The following is a 24,346-nucleotide window of genomic DNA, read 5'->3' as shown; positions in this document are numbered from 1 at the left end:
AGGGGGGGCGGGACACCACACCGAGTCCTCCACCGCACTCCGTCCTGTGAACCGTCGTCGACACGAGACTAAGCGTGTTAACCATAGGTTTGTTATCCCCGTGGAAATATCACGTGTGGATGCCTGGTTGCGACAAAAGCAATCCAGGCTGGTCTATTGCACCTAATGGTTAATTCAAGTCACGCTTACCAGTTCTACTTGCCGCGACAACCGTCCACAGTGACTGTCAGTGACGCGAGACTATGTGTGGTAACCCAAGAGTACCTTTTTGTTGTTATGGCCGTGGGAAGAAGTTCTTGTGATGAAGCCTGGTTGCAACAAAAGCAATCCAGGCTGGCAGTAAATGTATCACTTGAAGAATTAAGGCTCTGTTAAGTCACACCCATAGTAGAGTAACCACATGTGTCCCCAAGTTGAAAATTCCGTTTTAGAAGATTAATTTTATTACAACGTGAACGTGAGTAAATCATATATCCATGCAAATTGTAAATCATTGTATGGAAGCTTGACAAATAAATGTAAGTGCAATTATCTGCCCGTATCTGTGATCCTATCTTATTATTACTAAAGGTAATGACTGATTGGTTATGACATAGTATAACCAATAACTTAGATGGATGTTGAAAATTAAATAAATTCATTAAATCATCATTTATCAAGTATAAATCATGGAATGTCGAGTGGTGGAGTGAACTTCTACGTAGATACGCCATAATCTCCTGTAAGTAATCAGTGTGAAGGTATCGGACTCTACGGTAAGAAATAAGAAATACTACATATTATTATCTTTATATAATATAATCCACTCCTACTACCACGGAACCACCCCAAAACCATGACAAACATGAAATAAATAAAGAAACGGGCATATTATCAAATAAAACATTAATAACAAACACCGAGTTTATTAGGCATACAGGTAGTTCTGCTATAACGCGATAATTGTGTTCTTGTAAAATATCGTGTTATAGAAAATCGCGTAATAGAAATAACAGGGCTTATGGAGAAAATAGGGTTAGGTGCAGATTACTCGAAATCGAAAAAATTTAGTAGTTAGCCTAACACAAAGGATAGCACAGTCTAAATAAATGTTACATTCATATCTAATAATGAAATCATACAGTAAATTTAACACTTTACCTTGAAAAAATATGAATGTAACTTGATGGGGGAGAAGGGTGATTTTGAGGTTGATAACATCAAGCTTCTCTTCAAGTGTTATATCCTTTCTTTTACGATAATCGCCGGGAATTCTATCATCAGAATGCTTTTTGGAGATATTCTTCTTTACCATATTCACAGTTAATACCACAAAATTGGAGAAATAGTAAGCAAAAATCGCGTTATAGCAAACAAGCGATCGCGTTATACAAATATTGTTCCGAATTCATAAATCGCGTTAGAGCAAATTCGCGTTATCAAAACACGCGTTATAGCAGAACTCACTGTACTGTACAGTATACAGGGGTACTTTACATGTTTGAGTGTGTGAATGTTTGAATGTTTATGTGTAGGTGTGCGAGGTAAGTTTTAAACGTAGACTGTTAATTTACCTCTGATGTGCGGTGTTGCTTGCTTGCTGAAGTTGGCATTAGGGGAGAGGGTGAAGGTTTACTGGGGTCATCAGCCACCTCACTCTCCTCACTGCCAGGGTCGTCAGCCACCTCATTCTCATCATCACTGCCAGGGTCGTCAGCCACCTCACTCTCATTATCACTGTCAATTTGCACTGAAAGCTGTTGTTCTCCACTGCCTTCTGTTGAATCGTGCGTTACGATAAAGGTGTTTTAAGGCGCTGGGTCTGGTTGTCAATCCACATGCTCAACATCCGCTCCATACTCTCCATCTCAGCATCACGGAACCTTGTCACCTTCGTAGCCGTCAGTGGCGTTGCAGACCCGGCCATCTCCTTGACCTTGTCGGCGCTTTTAACTATAGAATGCACCGTAGAGTGAGTCAAGCCGTGCACGCGCCCAATCACCGACGTTCCTTCTCCATGTTCATGTCTTTTTGTGATATCCAATTTCACATCCAACATAACTGCCACAAGTGATCTCTTAGCAACATTGCTGGGAGTTTCAGTAGCTGGTCGCTTAGGCATTGTGAGATCACACAAAACACAACTGCAAGATAACACAAAACACACGCCAGCACGTGTGAGACTGAGGAGAGCGGGAGCATATGGCGAAGGAATATGTACACACGCTGTCCTATGCTACAGTTCAGGCGAACGGTTCAAAAATTTTTGCTCCTAAGAATTTGCGAATAAACGGGGCAACCATTGCAAATAGTGGAAATGGGTAGCAATAAATTGATTGCGGATAAACAGGGTTACGAATACCGAGGCTATGAATAACGGGGTTTGCCTACAGTGTAATTTCTTTATGGGGTATTTTAGCACCACCGCCTTCACTTGCATCAGATGGCCTCTTTCCACTCATCTTGAATAAGGGTAATACACTGGACAGTCTTAAATAAGATACGTACAGTATATAATACGATACGAACATACTGTAAGTGTTAAATTCCAGAGCTGGGAGATATAAGCAAACTCAGTCCAAAGGTGTTGATGCCATGTACCCACGATTGGTGGTGGCGAACACCAAGAAACCCACACCAAATATCTTCTTTTTTTTTGTTTTTATACAGTACAATATAAAAAATTTTGTATTGAAAATTTTGAAAATTTACTCCATTCCCATAAGGTCGAATTTATGGGCCGTATCCCAAATTTAGTGGTCGTAATTTAAAAATTCTGTATGGGTGAATTTTCGCAACCCGAGTTTCCATAACATGGGGGACACCTGTATAATACAATTATATTACTTACCTCAGTGTTAGCTCTCCTTGATCTGACTCTTGAGCACGGATCTGTACGCATCATCGTGCTCTTGTCTTCCTCCACATCTTGGTTAGCTTTTTGTTTCTTCTGATGGCTTGGGTTTAAAATTATTCAAATGAAAGTTAAATATTCTTTCAAGAATTAATTCCACTAACTGAATAAATTTCAAGACATAATAGTTCTTAAATATCAACTAAAGTACTTTGTATCCCCCATGCTTAAAATGTGTTGTAAGGGCTCCCCAAATGCCCACAACCAGATTCAGGAGGCAAGCATAAACTGAAAGCTAGCCACTTCACTACATTATTCAAAATAACCATAATATTAGGTTACAAGAGAAAAAATCTACAACTACTGATCGAGGCTTAATCAGTGACGACTAATGAACACTAATGCAAGTGTTCTAAAACTTAAATTATTTAAGCTAAGCAATGAATAGTATAAGTGTATCAAGTGGATGATAAGCCCAAGATTTTAATTTTCACTGTGAAACTAGAAACATTAAAATAAATGATGCAAATAACCACAGTTCATATCTGTACCCGCATATTCTTATTTTCCTATTTCCTTAATAAAAAAACCAAAATTTAAAACCACATAATGGCTAATAACGTACAGAATTTTTTTTTAATAATTTCCTTATTTTTATGGTAGGAAACAAGATTTAAGGAAATGTCAATCCAATTTGGACTTTCCTCTTACCTTGGCCTTCATTTGAAACACTTCATAATCAATCAAGCCCCTTAATTTGTACCACTCTAATTCGAAATTGTTCATAATTCATGTTTTGTGGTTATAAATTATTTATAAAAAAATTTGTAATGCAGTATTCGGTAAAATTTTGAAATACGACACTTAAATATTACGATACAATACAGTGGTCCCTCGGTGAACAAACATAATTCGTTCCAGAGGGCCGTTTGTTAACCAAAAATTTTGTAAACAGAATCCATTGTTTCAATGGGATATTGGGTAAATGGTTCCAACTCACCGAAAAGTACATACATAGTAAAAAAAAAAAAAAACATTAAAGTACACTTACTTTGAGGCGTGTATGTAGAAGGTTCCTGGTTGTTGATGATTAGAAGTGGGGGTGGAGGAGAAAGGAGAAGAGAAGGAAGTGGGGATGGAGGAGAAATCACCTTTCAGGGGACCCATGCTTAATGCAGTCATTTCACCCATAAAATTTTAAGTTCACTAGGTGTAAGTCAAGATTATTTTATTTACTTTTTTTATCCTCTTCGCCACTGATCGGCTTGTTAGCCGCTTGGGCGATCGGTCACGTCTCTTTTCATTCATATTCTTCACCAAAAGATCGGCTCGCTAGCCGCCCGGGCGATCGGTCACGTCTCTGTCACGCACGCATTGCACTGCACTATATATTGTCAATAGGTTAACTAAATTTCAGAATGACCAATAATTTCAATGAAAAATGCAAAATATTCAAGGCACCAACAAAACAGATGTTCACTCCACTGTCAACAGAGCCCAACTGACGCCTGTTGGCCGAGTCAAGCGTCTGATGGGTGCACAAAAAACTAGTTCCCTGTACTGCATATATTATCAATATGTTAACTAAATTTTAAAATGACTAATAATTTTAATAAAAAAATGCAAATATATTAAAGCACAACTTTCTTGATATTTAATCACTGGAAACAAATGTAAACATAAAACAGATTACAGAATTGGCAGACTAGCCTATCAGCTGATCCCCACACAAAACGTGATGTTCGTAAGGATTTCGTTAATCGAAGTTTTGTTCATTAACCGAATTGAAGATCCTTATGGGAAGTAATTCGTTAACCGAAATTTCGTTAATCGAACCGTTCGTTAACCGAGGGACCACAGTATACAGTACTATATTAAAATTTTCATAATTGGTAAAACTTCAAATTCTGAGACATTTGTGAATATACTGTACATTATTTGATGCACAGGTCACCAAGAGATGCAAACTGTGCAGTCTAAATTGGACATCTATTTTAAGAAGTTCCCCCATTGCTATCTCCTCACGCCCCACCAGTGCTGCCTCTTTACTCCCTAAAGATAATCCAATACCTACAACTAGCAAGTTTCCCCTGTACATAAATCTGTCTGAAGAAAGTGACATTGATGACCCACCCAGCCCTGTCTCCTCCTCTGCTTCATCCATTAATATAGTCTCCATGTATACCTGTAAATAGAAAATTATGGGGGCCCCTTGTGCATTCAGCTGACTACATTAAAGGTAAGTGCAAAGTAACACTGTATCCATTCTTCACTACAGTATTGATTTCTTTTACTGTACTGTATTTCATTTTAAATTTTCTATATTATTTTTTGCATTTCCGACTTACGACCTGGATTTGGGTCCCTAACCCCGTCCTAAGTCGGGGAGTAGCTGTATATATTATTTTAAGAAAACTATGGCTACAGGAGGAAACTACATACAAACGTTTTTTCCTAAATACTCCCTGCTAAAATGGGGGATGCATCTTACATGCCATAAAATATGATACTGTATTTTTGGTGTCTGTATAATTATTTATTTTTTATTTTTTATTTGTATTTTTTTTTTCATTTAGTACATTTGCTGGAAGATACAGACAATCAGCATTTTCAGACAGGTGGTCCTCCATTTTAGTCCTTAATAATTACATATACCTGTACTTGGGGTTTATTTTATATTATTATAATGATGAAACAACAAATTTAAGAATCAATGTTAAATGGGCATTATGTTACATTCCGACTTGCAGAACCTGCCACTTTTTTTTTTAAACTGCCACTCAAATACTGTAGTAATCAAGGCTGTCATGATTATACCAATGTAATGACCACGATTGTACATGTTAATTAACATAAAATCAGACGATTCATACAACACTAAATAGCCCACAACATATGTAGCTATGCCTTCTTTATTGAGTCCCTAGTGCACTCCTCACAGTTATATGGGCCAAAGTATTATTGTTGTACATGTTTGGGAATAACTAGCAGAAATATACTGTAGTTGTCCCATGATGAGTAGTGAAACCCATAAATATTGATATTACCAGTAATAACGTTTGTTATGTGGGTTGAGTACAGTACATCATTCGCATGTACTACCAACTGAGTCCTACCTATTATTGTTGTACCTGATTGGGGATAACTAGCAGAAATATAGTTATTTCATGTTGAGTATTGACCCATAAATATTGATATTACCAGTAATAACACTTATGTGGGTTGTGAGTACATCATTTATACGTACTACCAACTGAGTTCTAGTAAAAGTGCCATGTTGTTCATTCCAAAATAACATGTTATAAATAATATGTTAATTTGGGATAGTGTCAAGTGTGTCATAACCATCTATATTGACAATGAAATAATATAACGAGTGTTTAATGTTGTAACCAAGAATTGAAGATCTATTTTGCTACTTATAAAAGTAAGACCTAAGGGTCCAGTCCTATCTGAGCGTGTAAAATAATCATCTTATTTGTCAAAGAAATAATATAACAGTTGTTTAATGATGGAATAAGTAATTGAAGATCTATTTTATGAATTGTAAGGTAAGACCTAAGTGGTCCAGTATTGTCTGAGTGTATTTAATTAACATCTTGATCACTCCTTATTTGGTTCTCAGAAAATAACTACTGTACAGTATTGTAATTCACGTGCCTATGAGCTCGAGTCTATCACGCTACCTCACAGTTAAATGAGGCGTGTTATATTTTAATAATAGTCTGGGTGGTGGCAGGCTACCGTTGTAAGTATAAAAAGTGTTATGGAAGAATGACATGGTTTTCCCAGACTAATCCATGGTATAGAATATAACTAAGGCACGATAATAAATTGAGAGAAAGAAAAGATATTAAATCTAGAAAATACAATAGTATATATGACAGACAAAATAAAGTATTGAAAAATATTAAATTAGAAAATATAAGATGGATACTTAGACAGAAAGACTTTGAAAATAAAATTATTAATATATACATACACAAGAAAAGATAACTAGAAAAACCTGTCTTAAACAGCTATTAATAAATATAGAAAAAAGATCTAACAACAATAAGAAGGAAAGAAAAAATTACTACAACCAAACTTGTCCCCTCCCCCTTACACCAAAACATCTAATTTTAGATCTCCATTTACCTCTCAGGGTCAGGAACTGATGATGCTGACGTACCCGCACCAGCGCACTCTGACTGCTGCCTTGAATTCTGCACATGACCCTTGTGTAAAAAGGATTCAACCTTGTCTGAGGCATGAATCAATTTAAATTCACTTTCCCAAGAGGGTTGCTTAAATCCTACCCATTTCACAAAATATGACGTACAAGTCTGTAATAAGAAATATGATACATCAAATAAATATCAGTAAAAAGAAAGAAAATTTTAGATTATAAAAGGACAAAATCTAAACTTTATATAAAAAGATTTACGCCTGTATTATTAAACAACATCTTCCCTTGAAGAGGGTTGTCTTGTTTCAACCCGAGTTTTAAACTACAGTACACGATTCCTGAAGGTCACCACTGTACAGTACTTAACGGGGGTGGTGCGGTGGTAAAATTAACTAATTCCAATATTATAAAATAATTTTCCAGCCACACCACCCTATTAAGTACTGTACTGCGGTGTCCCTCAGGATTCATTTAGTTAAAAATTCGGGTTGGAACACGACAACCCTCTTCAAGGGAAGATGATGTTTAATTATACGGGCTTAGGTCTCCTTCACCTTCACCCTGGGCCTCTGAAGGACAGATCACCATATGGTAAGAAGGTGCCATTTAATGGGAGAAAATCAGCCCCAAAATTTTTCAGTATTTTAAATGTGTATATCTTGAGTAGTTATGTAGTCGTGACCGTGAAGAAGATCCTTTGCAATTTTATTTGTGGATCACCTCAAGATTTGACCCCCCCCCCATTTAACCAACCTGAAACTTTCTGGGGCAACTCTTCAGGTCATTAATAAAGGATAAAATTGTGAATGATCTTGTTTGTGGTCTCAAATACATCACTGAACTAGAGTTTTAGATGTACAATGTATGGGACTATTTATCCAGCACTGTATATATATCCAGACTGTATATCTGGCATCATGGTACAGGAAAGCCTCCGATAACGACGATTTATATTTGAGACCCTGGTTAATTTAGGACCCAATTCAATTTACACCGTTAATTTCTTCATATTTATGACAAAACTAGAATAAAAAATAAAGTACAATTACATTTTCATATAAAAACTAAATCCCAATATGTATTATACAAATAAAAAAAGAACACGCCTTGTGTGCGGAGGCTGCTGAGCTTGTGAGTGGTGACACCAGCATCACTAGTATAAGCAGTCGCAGCTTGGCGGGCCTTTTGTTTTCACTCATCCGAAAAGGAAAAGGAGAAAAACTTCCTCTGGTTTCGTATGGCATTTCTGCAGCCTTATTCAACATGAGCAAGACAGCAAAGTGATGGTAGTGCTGGTTCAAAAGCTAAAAGAGAGTGAATAAGCTTAGCCGAGACACTAGATGTGTTAAAACTATATGAAAAAGACGAGAGGGTCAGTGGATATTACATGGAGCAAGCAACGAGCAAATTTTCTAAAGTGGGTCCATTAACAGAACGGAGCATTAAAATTAACAGGGACATGAAAAATGCATATGACCTCTACATAAAGATGTATAATGAGAAAAGAAAGCGGCTGTGCAAGGTTCTCTCGACAGCTTAATTAATCGAAGGCCTAAACCACCAACTTCAGGTACAGCTACACCATCAACTTCAGGTACAGCTACACCATCAAATTCAGCATCAGCAGCAGCTTCAACAACAACTACAGGTTCAGTAACAGTTCCAGCAACGGCTATGACATCTTTATGGAAAGCTACAGCTTCAGCCAGAGTTGAACCTGATGACTTCGTCATTTCAGTAAAAACTAGCACAACAACATTCATTGGCTGTCCTTAGGTTTTGACTTTACCACTATTGGTGAGTAGAATTTTATTTTTACATTTGTAAGTATTATTTAACATATATATGATCAGTAATAAGTGTTGCTTTCATATTTTTATGTAGAGAAATGCCGATACGTTTTCACATATACGCACTTACATACATTGTCGTTGAGCAATCCATCTTTTTTCTTTTTCTTTTTTACTTGGATTAACCCACCTGGGCACAGGTCACTGACCCACATCGAGGCCTGGGGGCAAAAATGTAATAGTAATACAATAATAAAAATAATAATTAATAGTACATAGAATTTATAATAAAATACAAAATTAAAAATAAAATAATAATGATAATAATAACAACACTAATACTGTAATAATAATAATAATAATAAAGAACTATAAAGAAATACAAAAATTTAAAAAAAATCATTAGTGAGAAACGAGTTAAGTATGTTACTTTTACTTTTATCCTCTTCACCACTGAACGGATCATTAGCTGCTTGGGCGATCGGTTACGTTCTGTTACGCACTGTTGGCAAGTACTGGACATGCACTGGCTCCTGAAGTACAAGCCAGGCAATTGCAGGCGCTGTAATCTCTCAGGGTAGTTGAGGTGCCGAAGTGCAGGCACCAGTCTGGTGGCCCTCCTTTGGACATTTTCAATCAACTGACAGTCCCGAGTATATCTCGGGGACGAGATGGGGTAACAGTATTTCAGGCGGGGGAAGCACCTCGCGTTTGAAGATTGTTACGAGGGACAGACCGTCTAGATATCTGAACGACCTTATTATAAGGCACAATAATTTAGTTGCTTGGTTCACCTTCTCACAATGGTTCAACAATTTCAGTTCATTGCCAAAATTAAACCACTACCATTATTAACAGCATAATTATATAATGTATACTGTAATATGAATCCTAAAATAATCACATCATTAATTAACATACATTGCCTTTAATCTTAGTCGTTTTCTTCTTTAAAATATTTTCAATTTCTTCACTGAGTATGTTTACTTTACGGAGATTTGATTTGACGACCCTCTTTCCTGTTTGATGACACATAGCAGTATACTGCAAAAGAACAAGAGTTTGATGTACTGTCATAAAATTTATCTAGGTTCCACATAAAAGGAAGGTAAAGCGTGTACGTTCCCTCCTCTGAAATATGGCAAGAGCATTAGAAATAGAACAGACAAGTAATCTTAATATGAGTTGGTTCTAAGCACTGGTTAAAGATGATCAGATTATTCTCCATGAAACACAAGTCAACCACTAAATAAGTACTGTACAGTACTATAAAATTATCGCCCTTAACGGGAGACTAAGATCTACTTTCCATTACCTTTATACATGCTAAGGTTGATCTGCAAACTTTGTTTGGTATAGTGTTCAAATCAACCCACCCTCCCTAACATACATGTGCATGAAACACAAGTAACTACAGTCTAGTCAGTTTTTTAAGCTAACGGAATTTTATAAAAAGAAAGACCGCTGACCTGACTAACTCTTCTTCTAGTAAATCCTTCTGGTCCTTAACCAAAAATATCTTTGATAACTTGTGCACTCCCTATTTGACTCCTCTTCTGATCTGATAACTCTATGGCCAACTCTCCTTATTCTCCACCTTAGACAATTCCAACTCTATCCCTCCTCCTACTGAACCTACTTAACTATAATCTCCACTCGTAGGGTTGCTGGTGTTATCCAATTTGGATGTGAGTAAGGCGCATGGACTGGACAGAATACCCCCTCGTGTACTGAGGGAATGTGCTAAAATTCTGGCCCTTGTGCTTGTTTGCCTCTTTTGCCTTTGCCTCAAAACCCAAACTTTTCCTAATTCTTGGAACCATGCCTCAGTTCAGTCCATCCCAAAGAAGGGTGACCATTCTAATCCCTCTATCGCACCATTGCCTTTACTTCATCCCTCTTCAAGATTTTTTAAACTATCTTAAACTCTCAATTTCTCCATCACCTTTGGTCAGTTCACCAGTAAAGCTTTCAGCAGACGAGAGCTACTGGTGATCTGCTCTCCTACTGCACCCATCTTTGGTCATCCTCTCTGGGATTATAGGGAACTTTCATCTCGGGTAGCTTCAGAAGTCAACGTAATAAAAAAAAATACATTACAGGATATATTCTTTACATGCATTATTTATGTTATTTGTTATTATTTTACAAGTAGAGATAGGTTATATTAATATCGTATTGTAAAATTATTTTAATTTCAAGTTACAAACAAAGTGACTATGAACAGGGTCCTGGAACATAACTGTCTAACTCAGGGACCCCCTGCACCATATATTATAACATTCCAGGGTTACTCATTATTATTGTACTATATACTGTACTATTTATGAAGAATGTGTATTCAACATATCAAGTGAAATACCTGTGTAACTATTTTTGGGTTTACACAGGAAGTGAATTTTAAGTTTATTAAATGTTTATGAAAATGTAACGCCATATTAACCAGAGGTAAAAATGCGAGGTCTATATAAACATAACCCTACTGTATCTTAAGCAGTCCAGACATGAGACCCACTGATGGGCTGTAGGGTCCCATGATCAGGTTCATAATAAAAAATATAAATTACCTCTTTCTGCAACTTGCGAAACTTGTCATTAAACCGATGTACAACATTTATGCTTTCATGAAGGAAATTGGCCCGAGGTTCCCAGGTATCATCAGCAGGGTTATAATTCTTCCATCGTACTCTGTAATACTCCACTTCGCGGCCTGTGTCCTGTAAGCACAAAAAGTATATTTTGCAGAGAAAATAAAGAATACAGCTGTCATTGTAATGACATAGGAAAAACTAAAAATATAATATCTATCCTTAGATTAACAAAAGCAGCTCCTGTGTTGTATTTCATTTCATAGTACAATCAGAGCAAGGAGATTTGTGTATTTACCCACTGAATCTACAGAGCACAACCCAGCTAACCCATGACCTAGATGATTGGCAGAATAATGAAAATTAACATATGTCTCAGAGAAGTCATTGAAACAAAATATTACCACAAAAGGCTTAGAGCTTAGTCCTACAGCATCTTGATAAGCCTTCCCTCACCCCTCTGACTAGAATGGATTTCCATTACCAAACCTTAAACCAACTAAACATTACGATAGAACCCAAGAATCAATTCCCAATTTATTATGGCCTGCCAACAGTCCAAGGACACTCCATTATCACTGTCATCAATGCTTTATAGCCATTTTCCATGTTCGTGTGGGCTGGCAACAATTACCTGATAGCAGCTCTCCATGGTTTCTTGCAGTCTCTCTTGTTAGGTCCTTAACTCTAATGTCCTTTCCTATAACTTCTCCCCCATGTCATTCTTGGCCTAAACCTAGCTCTCCTCCCCTCTACATTTAGGCTCGTGTACCTCTTAACCCAACTGGTTTCATTAATTCTCACCACATGCCCAAATTATCTCGACCTGCCTCTTGACAGAACTTCAGCAATACTGTACTACTCTCAATACCCAGCTAATAAGGCCTCCTGCCTTTCAGTGTCACATTATGTATCCACCTCATCTCATTTCAGTTTGCTCAAACCTGCTTGTCAACCTCTTAAACTGCCCATGTATCATTGCCATACAACATCACACGCTGCATACATTCTTCCTTTCACAGGGAGGGAAGGTCCTCTTGCTGTCAATAAAGGCAGCAGCTCCCTAAACTTCCTCCAGCCACTTTTGACTCTAACACTGAGCAGGCTTAAGCACAACCACTAGCACTGCAACATGTCACTCAGATAACAGAATTCATTGACAGTCGAAGGACATATCACCAATGTTGAGTTTCTCCAGCCTTGTGTGCGCACATGGTTACCTGCACATACAGAACACTTCATGTTAGCAGCATCTCACAGTCTGCCATCTACCCTATTACACCTCTTGTCTACTTACCTTCCACACTCATTGCACATTATGGAGTTGCTGGAGACACCTTTCTTACAGACAGTACAAGGTCAATTTCCATCATGGGTCTCTCACTCACTTGTATATTTAATGTTACTTAGGTAAAAGGAGGTGGAAACAAAATAAAACTTCTATGTTGCTGAGCAGCTGTACCTCAGAGGGTTGGTGGCTAAAAGTTATAAATCTCAGTCCCAAAACTTTCCAACACTGTTCCCTTATCCAAGCAGTATCCAGCAAAGGTTGTTGCCAGGACAAGGCACTTTGTTTTAAATTGTTGTCAGGTATTTTCTCTATAGAATGGTCATCTCTGCAAATTATAAGACTGTACTCTATGTGCAGCCCAATTTCAATAGGCTAATCACCTTACTGGGTAACTATTATTTTTAAAATGTTTAATCTGGATGCTCTACAACAGTACAGTAGGTCAAATTACTGGACATCTGCACAATCAGAATGCCAGTACAGCTCCTCCCCGACTTATGACGGGGTTAGGGAGCCAAATCCAGGTCGTTAGTCGAAAATGCTTATATAATACATAGAAAATCTAAAATGGGAGTCTCTTTTTCTTCTCAACACCACAAAACTCACTTTTAAGCTTGCCAGCCATTTTAAAGTGAATTACAAACAAAAATTTTCTCTGTGTACCGAGGTTGGGACTCAAAAATACGTAATTTGACAAAATTTTGGTACAACTGAGGCAGGTCGTAAGTGCGAGTGGTCGTAAGTTGAGTAGGTCGTAAGTCGGGGAGGAGCTATTCTAAATCAATTAAATTAACACCAAATTTACAATACTGGACTGAGAGTATGCAAGCTCAATGGTGAAGTCCAGTACAGGTAACAAGCGTTTCACGCGGGTTTGATTTAAGCGTTTTTGGAATAACACGATTGTTCAATTAATACCAAAAGCTAATTTATGCGCACCTATTTTTTAAATAACACTCAAGACATTTTAAATTTGCTGCGCGTATTTGCCTGGTCAGCCTGGCAGTGGAGTCGCGTGTGATGCCTGGTGAGGTGCTTGTAAGTTATTACTATTAAATATCGTTGTTAAAAAAATATTAATTAAAATAATGTAATAATAAAGATTGTCACTAATAATGATGAAGAAAATTAAGTATTCTGTACAACAACTGAGAGGACGTCCAGCAAGCTTCCCACGTATCGCTTTCTCGGTTCACACCAACACTACTTCTCTGTGCTCTCATTTGCATTGTTTGTTTATCACGTATCTTTTTAGTGTTAAACGCTGTTTTCCCCATTGAGCATGTCTGGAAAACATCCACCTGCCTCCTCTGGGGCGCCTAAAGCTAAAAAGGCACGAAAATCAATCGCAATGGATGTGAAATTAAATGTGATCACCCGCCTTCAGAGAGGAGAGCGTGTCGGAGGTTGGCCGTGTGCTTGGTTTAAGCGAGAGCATTGTTCGTACCCTGTGTGGTATATGATGGTTCCCCTAACCTGTACCAATTACATGTATTCTTATGGGAAAATTAAATTAATTTACGCATTTTTAAATTAAGCGCTGGTTTTCAAGAAAGTAACACCCGCGTAAAACGAGAGGTGGGCGTACTTTATTGTTCTAATCTCCATGGTTTCGGCTGGTAGATTGTTCCAGAAGTCTACCACCCTTTGCATGAAAAATACAGTACTTGCTTACATATGTTGTGCATAATACTGTGGTGAGTTTGAAGCTGTGTGGTGGTGAATGTTGGTGGTGATGTAAGGAGAAGGGGGGGGGGAATCCATTAGATTTGTATTATTTTTCTTTGTCTTTAACGGATTAATAAATATACATACATATGTGTAAGAGGAATATATATATATATTTTTTTTTTTTCTATGTCTTTTTTCTGTTATTATATACACAGTATAGTCTGGTTTTACGCGGTTAATTAAACCCATGGAGGTTTGCGTATAAAGCGAAACACGTAAATAAAATAACAGAACCTATGGGATTAATTGAAATAAAGACTGGGCCGACTGCCAAACTACCCATTTTTTGGGCTATCGCCGACACAATACTGTACATTGTAGTAAAAATAATATCTTAATTTTATGATGGTATGCACACACAATATATATGAGAAATATCAATAATATTAGGTTTTTTAACACTTACGTTAGTAGAAGAGATGGCTGGGCACACGGGGATGGGGGGCTGGTTCCGAGGCAGAGGGTAGATTATTGGCCCTCACCTGTCTCTCTATCCACCACAGAGGCTAGCAGGGCCTCCTCGTCAAACCCCTCAAAGTCCACATCCTCACTATCACTGACTTGGGCTGGCTGTGGTGGTTGGCGGGTGAAGAATTCGGTGATGTTTTGTTGACGGCTAGCATTGATGTGGTCGCGATACAGCCGAACATAGAGCTCCAGGGATTGCAACAGAAGGTTATTAGACACTTTGAAGAGATGATTGACTGGGTCTTTGGCAAGGATGAGCTTCATTTTCTCAGCTAACTCGATGACCTCCTTCACATCAGCATGTGTTAGTTTCTGCTCTTGTTGTTCTGTTCCACCTCACTGTTCACTGAAGTCATCATCTTCCAACATCTCGTTCATATTGTCTGGTCAGATCCACCTGTCTCGTGCCTTTTTCTAACTCGTGGACGATCTTGTACTTTACCTCATAGCTTAAGGCACATCGCACCTTCTTGGGCTTGGGGCAGCTTGGGTTAGGTAGTTCAGGGCTTCTCAGGGGTGGTCCACTGGCTAACTGCACGTAAGGCGTGGATGTTCACTGGTCTGTCCCTCTCCTGGTTTGACGACTGTTTCGTTCCCGACGTTAAGAAATTCTGCGAGCAACATAATGTTCCATTTAACATTTTGTTGCTCCTTGACAACGCACCAGGACACTCGCCCCTACTGTTGGATCATCACCCCAGTGTAAAAGTGGTCTTCCTTCCTCCCAACACTACGTCATTAATCCAGCCCATGGACCAGGAGTTGATATGCAACGTCAAGGCTGCATTCTCTGCAAAGAAGTTTAAGCTCCTGAACGACTACACCAACACCAAGGATGAGTTGCGTAACCTTCCGAGTGGCACAGATAGCGAGAGCGTCGAGGATCCAGAACAAGAGTTGGCGGAGCATGAAGTGCAAGTTAAACAGTTTTGGAAAAGTTTAATGTCAAGAAAGCTGTTGATTTCTTGGTGGAGGCATGGGGAGCAGCTGTCTGTGGCAATGATTCGTCACGCATGGCGGCATGTGTATGCAAGGTATACCAGGTGGGAGGCAGAGGCAACCTGTGACTGGTGAGGTTCAGTCTGTTGCAGTGGCAGTGGACCTTGCAAGAGAAGCTGCACAGATTGTTACAGCTGCAGGCTTCTCCGAGACCACCAATGACGACATCATGGAGGTAATCAGGGATCCTGAGGTGACTGTCGACGAGATGTTGGAAGACGATGACGTCAGTGAGGAGGCAGGTGGTGCAGCAGCAAGAGAACATAAGTTAACACATGGTGATGTAAAGGATGCCATCGAGTTTGTCGAGAAACTCAAGCTCATCCTTTCCAAAGACCCTCTCAATCACCGATATGAAGTCTTCAATAACCATCTAAACCAAAGTATGGAGCAGTACATCAAGATGTATCACGAACACATCAACGCTAGCCATCAGCGTAACATCACCGACTTCTTCGCCCGCAACCCACCACAGCCAGCCCAAGTCAGTGATAGTGACTTTGAGGGGTTTGTCAGGGAGGCCTTGATATCTGTGGTGGATACTGATAGTGATTCACCTAAGGGCCACTAATCTGCCCTCTGCCTCGGAACCAGCCCCCATCCCCGTACAGTGAGTTCTGCTATAACAAGTGTTTTGATAACGCGAATTTGCTCTAACACGATTTATGAATTCGGAACAATATTTGTATAACGCGAACGCCTGTTTGCTATAACGCGATTTTTGCTTACTATTTCTCCAATTTTGTGGTATTAACTGTGATTATGGTAAAGAAGAACATCTCCAAGAAGCGTTCTTGTGATAGAATTCCTGGTGATTATCGTAAAAGAAAGGATATAACACTTGAAAAGAAGCTCGATGTTATCAACCTCAAAATCACCCTTCTCCCCCATCACGTTACATTCATATTTTTTCAAGGTAAAGTGTTACATTTACTGTATGATTTCATTATTAGATATGAATGTAACATTTATTTAGACTGTGCTATCCTTTGTGTTAGGCTAACTCCTAAATTTTTTCGATTTCGAGTAATCTGCACCTAACCCTATTTTCTCCATAAGCCCTGTTATTTCTATTACGCGATTTTCTATAACACGATATTTTACAAGAACACAATTATCGCGTTATAGCAGAACTACCTGTATGCTGACCCATCTCTTCTACTAACGTAAGTGTTAAACCTTGATTTTTCTTTTACCTGGTACAGTATATTATTCTCTTAATGATATTTCTCTTTATTATGTTTGTGTGTGCATACCATCATAAAATTAAGATACTATTTTTACTACAACGTATGTAATGTGTCGGAAAAAGTGGAGTTTGAGGGTCGGCCCAGTCTCTATTTCAATTAATCCCATATGTTCTATTATTTCGTTTACGCGTTTCTCGTTTTACGCGGACCTCCACAGGTTTAATTGACCGCGTAAATGAAGACTATACTGTAGTCCAGTATATTGAGGGTTTATTGCGATTCCACCAGACTTCACTCCACGTGAACAGGACTAACTTCAAACTACTGTCATTACCTAAACCAGTTTCAGCCACCACATTTGAATACTGTAAACTCAAATAATTAACAATTTCATATCCACTCTGTTGATGTAAACACATACAACCTCTCAGAAAACAAGATAAAGAAACAAACTACAACTACAGAACACCACACTTATCCATGAACATTTACAATCATACTCTTAATTTTTCTTATTACAGTAGTACTATATACTGCCACAAAAACCTGAATCATCACACAGACACACAAATATGATCCCATTCACGTGAAAAAATTCAACCCACCTCCCTTATTTTTTTGGCCATGACACTGAAAAAGTTTATTTTGCACTTATAAAACTCAAGTTACCAAACAACTTTCTATGGAATGAGCATAAACACAAAAGTACAATACTATTTAACTGTACTGTACATACTGTACCATGTCGGTACTGTTGGGATAAACAGGTACTATACTTACATCTTCTATCCATTTAATATCCACGACTTTCTCCACCAGAAAAATATCTCCCGAGTCAGTTTCCTCCACCACCTTACTGCCACTTGCCATCTTTGCCAAAGTTCCTAGTGGTTTCATAAAATATAGAACAGATTAGTCCTGAAATTCCATTTTACAATTAAGGTAAGCTTAATCAACTTCACAGCCAAGAGGGCACTTATGGATTGAAACAAGTTACCAGATGTCAGTACACCAGTAATGTTACCAAACAATTTAAAGCTAAAACAATAACAAAATACATGAAGGTACAGTAAGAGAAGAGAGCGAGTTTCTATATTATTAACCACAGAAAGTTGTACTTTACTGTACTCTAAGTACGTATACTGTATTGTTTTATTGATCCATCAGTTTCAGATAGTCCAAGAGCTAATACAGTACTCTGAAAACACCAGCAATCAATCCTAAATCATATACTATACGTAATGTACTGTACCAGCGTACTGTATTGTGCAATCAAAATCGTAGGTAGTTTGGGTGGGTCATCTCTCCATAACTATTTATTTCTGCCAGAAATGAAGGTCAGATTCAGTAAAGATTTGGGAGAGGATGTAATCAGAGAAAAACAAATGTTTTTTCTCATATTTTTGATGGTGATTTAAAAGAATATGAACTTAGTTTTTTACACCAATGTATTTTTATGGATACATGACCCACTAGCAATGACGATGGTTGCACATAGTGGGCTGGGGTTTGAAGACGAGTGAAATTGTGGGGTAAAAATGTACATACAGTACTGCATACACATACACACACAAAAAGTCAAACCTTTGGTAACCTGACCAAACCTTTCTTAAGTTAAATTGGACCTTATTATAAAGTAGCTTACCTTATTTAACTGATAGAGGAGTGTAGTGGACGTCTCCCCTACAACTGCGTAGCCACAGCCACCACCTGCTACCGCCTTCCCTAGCAACCAACCAGATGTTACCGTATCTTAGCAACGGAACTAGTCACCGGCGACTTTCTGGGTTTTCCCAACATGATTCATAGAGGACTGGCGGCTGCTGATGGGTATATAAGCTCTGTCTCTCCATTGAGATTGATTCTGACCATTCTTCTTGAACAAGCAACACCTCCTCCTCCGCCGCTGCCTGGCTGCCTTCGCTTCTCCTCGCCTGCCTGGCGGTCCTCGCTCCCGCCAGCGAGCATGGCGACCCACCAGCTGTCCTTCTCTGAGCTTCCTCACCAACCAACTCTCATTCTGCCCATCTTCCTGAACAAGCAACACCTCCATTCTTCTTGAACAAGCAACACCTCCTCCTCCGCCGCTGCCTGGCTGCCTTCGCTTCTCCTCGCCTGCCTGGCGGTCCTCGCTCCCGCCAGCGAGCATGGCGACCCACCAGCTGTCCTTCTCTGAGCTTCCTCACCAACCAACTCTCATTCTGCCCATCTTCCTGAACAAGCAACACCTCCAGCACCAGACTGTCTATCATATAACTTATAATATACAAGAAAACCACATTAGAGTTTCCATCCATCCTGAGTGCTAGACAACATTAATATCTCGATACCCCTACAGGAGCATTTATAGATTCTCTTCTTTTTGTATGTGTTTGTACAAAACCAGGTAGGTAATTTATCTGCACAAGAGAGCAATCAGGGTGACCATGTTTAGTATTTTCATGCTAAATCTAGCACTTGTGGAGGTATTACTTTTTACTTTCACCTTTATCCTCTTCACCACTGATCGGCTCGTTAGCCGCTTAGGCGGACGGTCATGTCTCTATTACTCACTGTTGGCATGTACTGGGCATGAACTGGCTCCTGAATATATCGGAACCTGCTCCAGTGTTGGCCAAATCTGGCCTTGAAAGAGCTCACACTCGGTGCCGTCACAACACTCCCTAACATATCGTTCCAAGAGTTCATAACTCTCACTCCGAAAAAGTTTGTCCCCACTGTTTACTGGACATGTCGCTTCTTCATCCTTGAGCTGTGACCCCTTGTGGGATGGGAGTCCGCCAACTCCAGGTATGTACATTCGACCGAGTAGTGCCCTCTGCGATGTTTATCCACTTGGATTAGGTCGCCCCCTTGCCCACCTGTAGTAGGCAGTTGCAGACGCTCTAATCTCCGAGTAGCTGAGGTTCCGTAGAACAGGCACCAGTCTGGTGACCCTCCTTTGAACATTTTCCACATAGGAAATTTTTTCACCTTCAATCAGATTAAGTAGCACTGTACAGTACATGAATTTCATCCTTTATATATAGAATAGGTTCAAGAACCAAATGCATGAAAACCGAAAAAAAGGAATTTGCTCTGGCTATAAACACAAAACCCAGGAATATGAAGCCTATAAAATTTAAAACAAAAGATAATTGAGCCAATGTTTATTTTAAAGTTAACCAAGCCTGGAGAATGGACGAGTTGACGGTCGGATTTTTTTCGTAAGACGGCAGGTCAATGGGTAAAGAAAACGCTTAAATTCACTATGGTAATGATATTTTTAAATAAATTGGGCCAAAAAGTGTCAAATATAAGGGTTAAGGTTGCTAAAAAGTCACATGACTGCAAAAAGCTCTGTGATTGGTTGTGACGTCACTGGTTGGGGGCAAGCTTCCCAGTGGGAGGCAGCCAGCTGTAGTTGTCCAACCTTCTCGGCTTATTGGCTCAGTAAATAAATATTATTAAATAATTAATTGTGCTTTAGGGGGGGGCCAGTGGGTAGAACCATACCGCTCTTGCCTCGCAAGCGACATGTCACGGGTTCAATTCTCGGGCCGGTGGAAAGTTGTTCAGACACTTCCCAGCCTCCCTTGGTCCCTGTTCACCTAGCAGCAAAATAGGTACCTGCTGTAAATCGAAAGTTGCGAATCCATATTCAGGGACAAGTTGTTGGAGATTCCAATTACTTGCTTAGACATAAACCATTGACTCTTCAGGCTTCTACGCCCTTAACTCCTGAGACATAAAGGCAAGCATGAACATTGCATGCTTCCCTGTTGGGCACTGTAAATGCTTCTGAGCTTCACCTTACACAAGGATGTAAGGGGGTGCCCCCCCATCTGTCACCCCATCTGGTCCCCGAGATATGCTAGGGACTGTCAGCTGGTTGAAAATGTTCAAAGGAGGGCCACCAGACTGGTGCCTGCACTTCGGCACCTCAACTACCCTGAGAGATTGGAGCGCCTGAACTTGTCTACCTTATACTATAGACGGGCAAGGGGCGACCTAACTGAGATATATAAGCATCTCAAGGGGCACTACTCAGTCGAGTGTCCTTACTTGGAGCTGGCGGACACTTGCCCCACAAGGGGTCACAGCTCAAGATTGAAGAAGCCGCAGGTCCAGAAAACTGTGAGGGCAAACTTTTTCGGAGTGAGAGTTGTGAACTCTTGGAACAATCTGCCAGAGAGTGTTGTGACGACAACGAGTGTGAGCTCTTTCAAGACCAGACTTGACCAACACTGGAGCAGGTTCAGGTACATTCAGGAGCCGGTGCATGGCCAGTAATTGCCAACAGTGTGTCACAGAGACATGACCGATCGCCCAAGCAGCTAACGAGCCGATCAGTGGTGAAGAGGTTAAAAGTAAAAGAAATCTTTACAGTATCATCCAAACAACATCTGAAAATTTGGTGCAACTCCATAGTCCTTTTGGTGCTAACCGTCTGCTCCACCATTAACATTTCTTTGCATACAATGCACGTTGACATGAAATTAATGCCATATGATCATTTTTTCGCCCTTTTTTACTCTATAATACCTGTCAACTTCCATGCTCTGCCCACTATATGTGATTTATGATTGTACAGTACACAGAGGAAAAAAGAAGATAAAAGAAAAGTTGTTGTATCGCTTTTAAAGTTACTATCATCCAAACAACAAATGTGGTTAAATATGAAGAAGCCACCAGTCCAGAAAACTGTGAGGGCAAACTTTTTTGGAGTGAGAATTGTGAACTCTTGGAACAATCTGTCAGAGTATTGTGACGGTACTGTGTGTGAGCTCTTTCAAGAGCAGACTTGACCAGCAATGGATCAGGTTCAGATATATGCAGGAGCCAGTGCATGCCCAGTACTTGCCAACAGCATGCAACAGAGATGTGATCGATCGCCCAAGTGGCTAATGAGCTGATCAGTGGCTAAGAGGATATAAGTAAAAGTACATAAAAGTAATATAAACGCCGGTAAATGTTTAGTTTTGATCATCCCTGGAATTTTAGGAATTTAACCATTGGAATTAGCAGTTTAGACAATTCCTAGACAATTTTCTACTTTAGTATTTTCACGTGAAATTTATATTTTTCCTGTATTTTAATACTAAAAAATACAGAAAACTAAATTTTGAAAACCTGACCTAACATGTCCTAACTTTTAAAAATCCTCAAACTATTAAAGTTTACTTAGTTTTCATGTTTAGTAGAGATGGTGCTATTTTTGGTTTTCTGTGTGTTGGTGTTTTCGGTGTTCAGATAAAGTGGGATCCATAAAGCCTAAAGTGATTCTTAACATTTTTTACAAGGTAGGAAAGGTTAGGTAAGGTTTTTGAAAGTTTGTTTGGTGTTTATCCCACATCAATATTTGTTTAATGGCTGTGGCAATATTTTTTTAGGTTAGGTCAGGTCTGGTATGGTTAGGTTAGGTTTGATTTGGTTAACTTAGGTTAGGTTAGGTTTCAACAATGATTTGGAAGTTGTAATCGTGATGAGAATAGGCTGGGTTTTTTTTATATACAGTACAGTATTTAGGCATTTTATTCAAATCTGACCTTCGTTTCGGCATTTTTGCAGTAGTTCACACAACTTTCCTACCCCAAATGTATTATCATATTCGAAAAAGACATCTAATTTTAAGATAATTTTCTTCCATTACATAACCGTCACAAACGTATAATAACAGAGATAGCACATGCTAAATCTTTCTCTATTTTCTTCCATTAATCTTCTGCCATTATCCCCCTACCCGCCCTCCCACTCTGCGTGTTTCCTTCATAAATCATCATGCACATATGTTCCCGTATACATCACGCAGCCAATCAAAAGCATTTTTTTTGCCACCAATTAAAATGAATTGTGGTTTAATTCACGGTATTTTTTGCCCAATCAGATTCGAATGTGATCTTGGGTCTCATATTTTGAAATTCAAATTCATTTCCAACCATGGAAGTCTGCAATGGGTGTCACTTCAATTAAATGGAGTTGATTGTGCATTTTGGGTTAAAGAACCGAACAAGCTATAGCAATTTTTAGTTCTCATGGTGTTCTCCCGACCTCAGTAAAGTGTCCTAAGTGTAAGAACGAGTGTAGGGTAGGTTAGGCCAAGTTAGGTCATCCCCCAAAAAGGTTCGGTTTTTATGTTTTTCTAGAGTGTTTTGGTGTATTTTGCATTCGCTTGACCATGACTCAGAAAACGCCCCACCCAAAACCCGTGATAACTAAAAAAAAATAGGCAATTTCTGACGGAAATCAAGGTCAAAATCAATCAACACACACAAAAATACACTAGATGAGCATAGTTTTGACTTTTTAAGAGTTGTGTGAACTACTGCAAAAATTTTTTTTTCGCTAAATTGCCCCCAAAATGAGTTAAATTTCACTAAAACACACCTCAAAGCACACACACAAAAAACTATATGGCTAACATATATTAGTTGCCAAGACTTGCTTATGTAGAGTCTTATATAGGGAGAAAAAAAAATAATTTATTTTGTTTCCGTCCGAAAATTAAATTTTTCGAGTATTTTAACCGATACAATTACCCACAATATTAGTTTGTTTGGTGTTATTTTCAATGTTTTACCAGACATTTTCCCTTTACTTCATAGCCCTGCCCACTAAGAAATATTATTGATAATTTTAACGGTTAAAATACTTGAAAAATACTTATTTCCCGACAGAAAACCCGAAGAAAGGTGTCCTAGAATTGTCTAAACTACTGATTCCATAGTTAAGTTTCTAAGATTCCTTGGATGACCGAAACTAAATTAATACTTAAACGCCTTTGGTTGTTAACCGTCTCTACACCTACCAAATTGCCTGATTGTTTACTACTGTTGTATACCTACAAAGTCTATGTACACCTGTATTGCCTACACAGATGCTGAATTGTATACCTGCAGTCTACATACATGGCAAACCAAATGTAAACTTGTATGACGATTTTACTATAAAAAAAAAATTAAATGAGTTGTGGATCTCCCTATATGACTTGACAAGTTGACACAATTTATAATATGCCATACGTACTATACTTAACCCTCCTCGGTTCGGAGTCCTCGTCACCTGTCAACTGAGGAACCGTATTTATTAAAGTCCACTATTCTAATAATCTTGTTAAAATGATGTTTCAGGTTTTCAGTGGCAACTTGTAATAAAGACGTGAATATTATTACTGTTACAACTACCACTGTGTAACATATGACTAGTTGCCAGATACAAGACTAGAAACTGTAATAGTGCTGCTACCTAGTGGCGAGAAGCATTACTGTAAGATATTTTATCGACGAATAGCAAATAATTCATAAATAAA

At 38.8% G+C, this 24,346-nt stretch overlaps 1 protein-coding gene across 1 annotated transcript; it reads right to left on the bottom strand.

Annotated features, from left to right (window-relative positions):
• Nucleotides 1-6,966: 6,966 nt before the first annotated feature.
• LOC121861131 (chromodomain Y-like protein 2) lies at nt 6,967-24,165 on the bottom strand. Its single transcript, XM_042358696.1, has 5 exons — nt 24,064-24,165; nt 17,839-17,942; nt 11,359-11,508; nt 9,713-9,835; nt 6,967-7,158 (listed from the first exon to the last, which is right to left on the bottom strand). Exons 2-5 carry the CDS (start codon nt 17,926-17,928, stop codon nt 6,967-6,969), a joined length of 555 nt encoding a protein of 184 aa, XP_042214630.1. The 5' UTR covers nt 17,929-17,942; nt 24,064-24,165.
• Nucleotides 24,166-24,346: the final 181 nt, after the last annotated feature.

Source organism: Homarus americanus, unplaced genomic scaffold (genome assembly GCF_018991925.1).
Source record: "Homarus americanus isolate GMGI-L3 unplaced genomic scaffold, GMGI_Hamer_2.0 scaffold52806, whole genome shotgun sequence".
Classification (NCBI taxonomy): domain Eukaryota; kingdom Metazoa; phylum Arthropoda; class Malacostraca; order Decapoda; family Nephropidae; genus Homarus; species Homarus americanus.
Note: the sequence above shows the minus strand (reverse complement) of the source record. Positions and strands in the feature narration are given on the sequence as shown.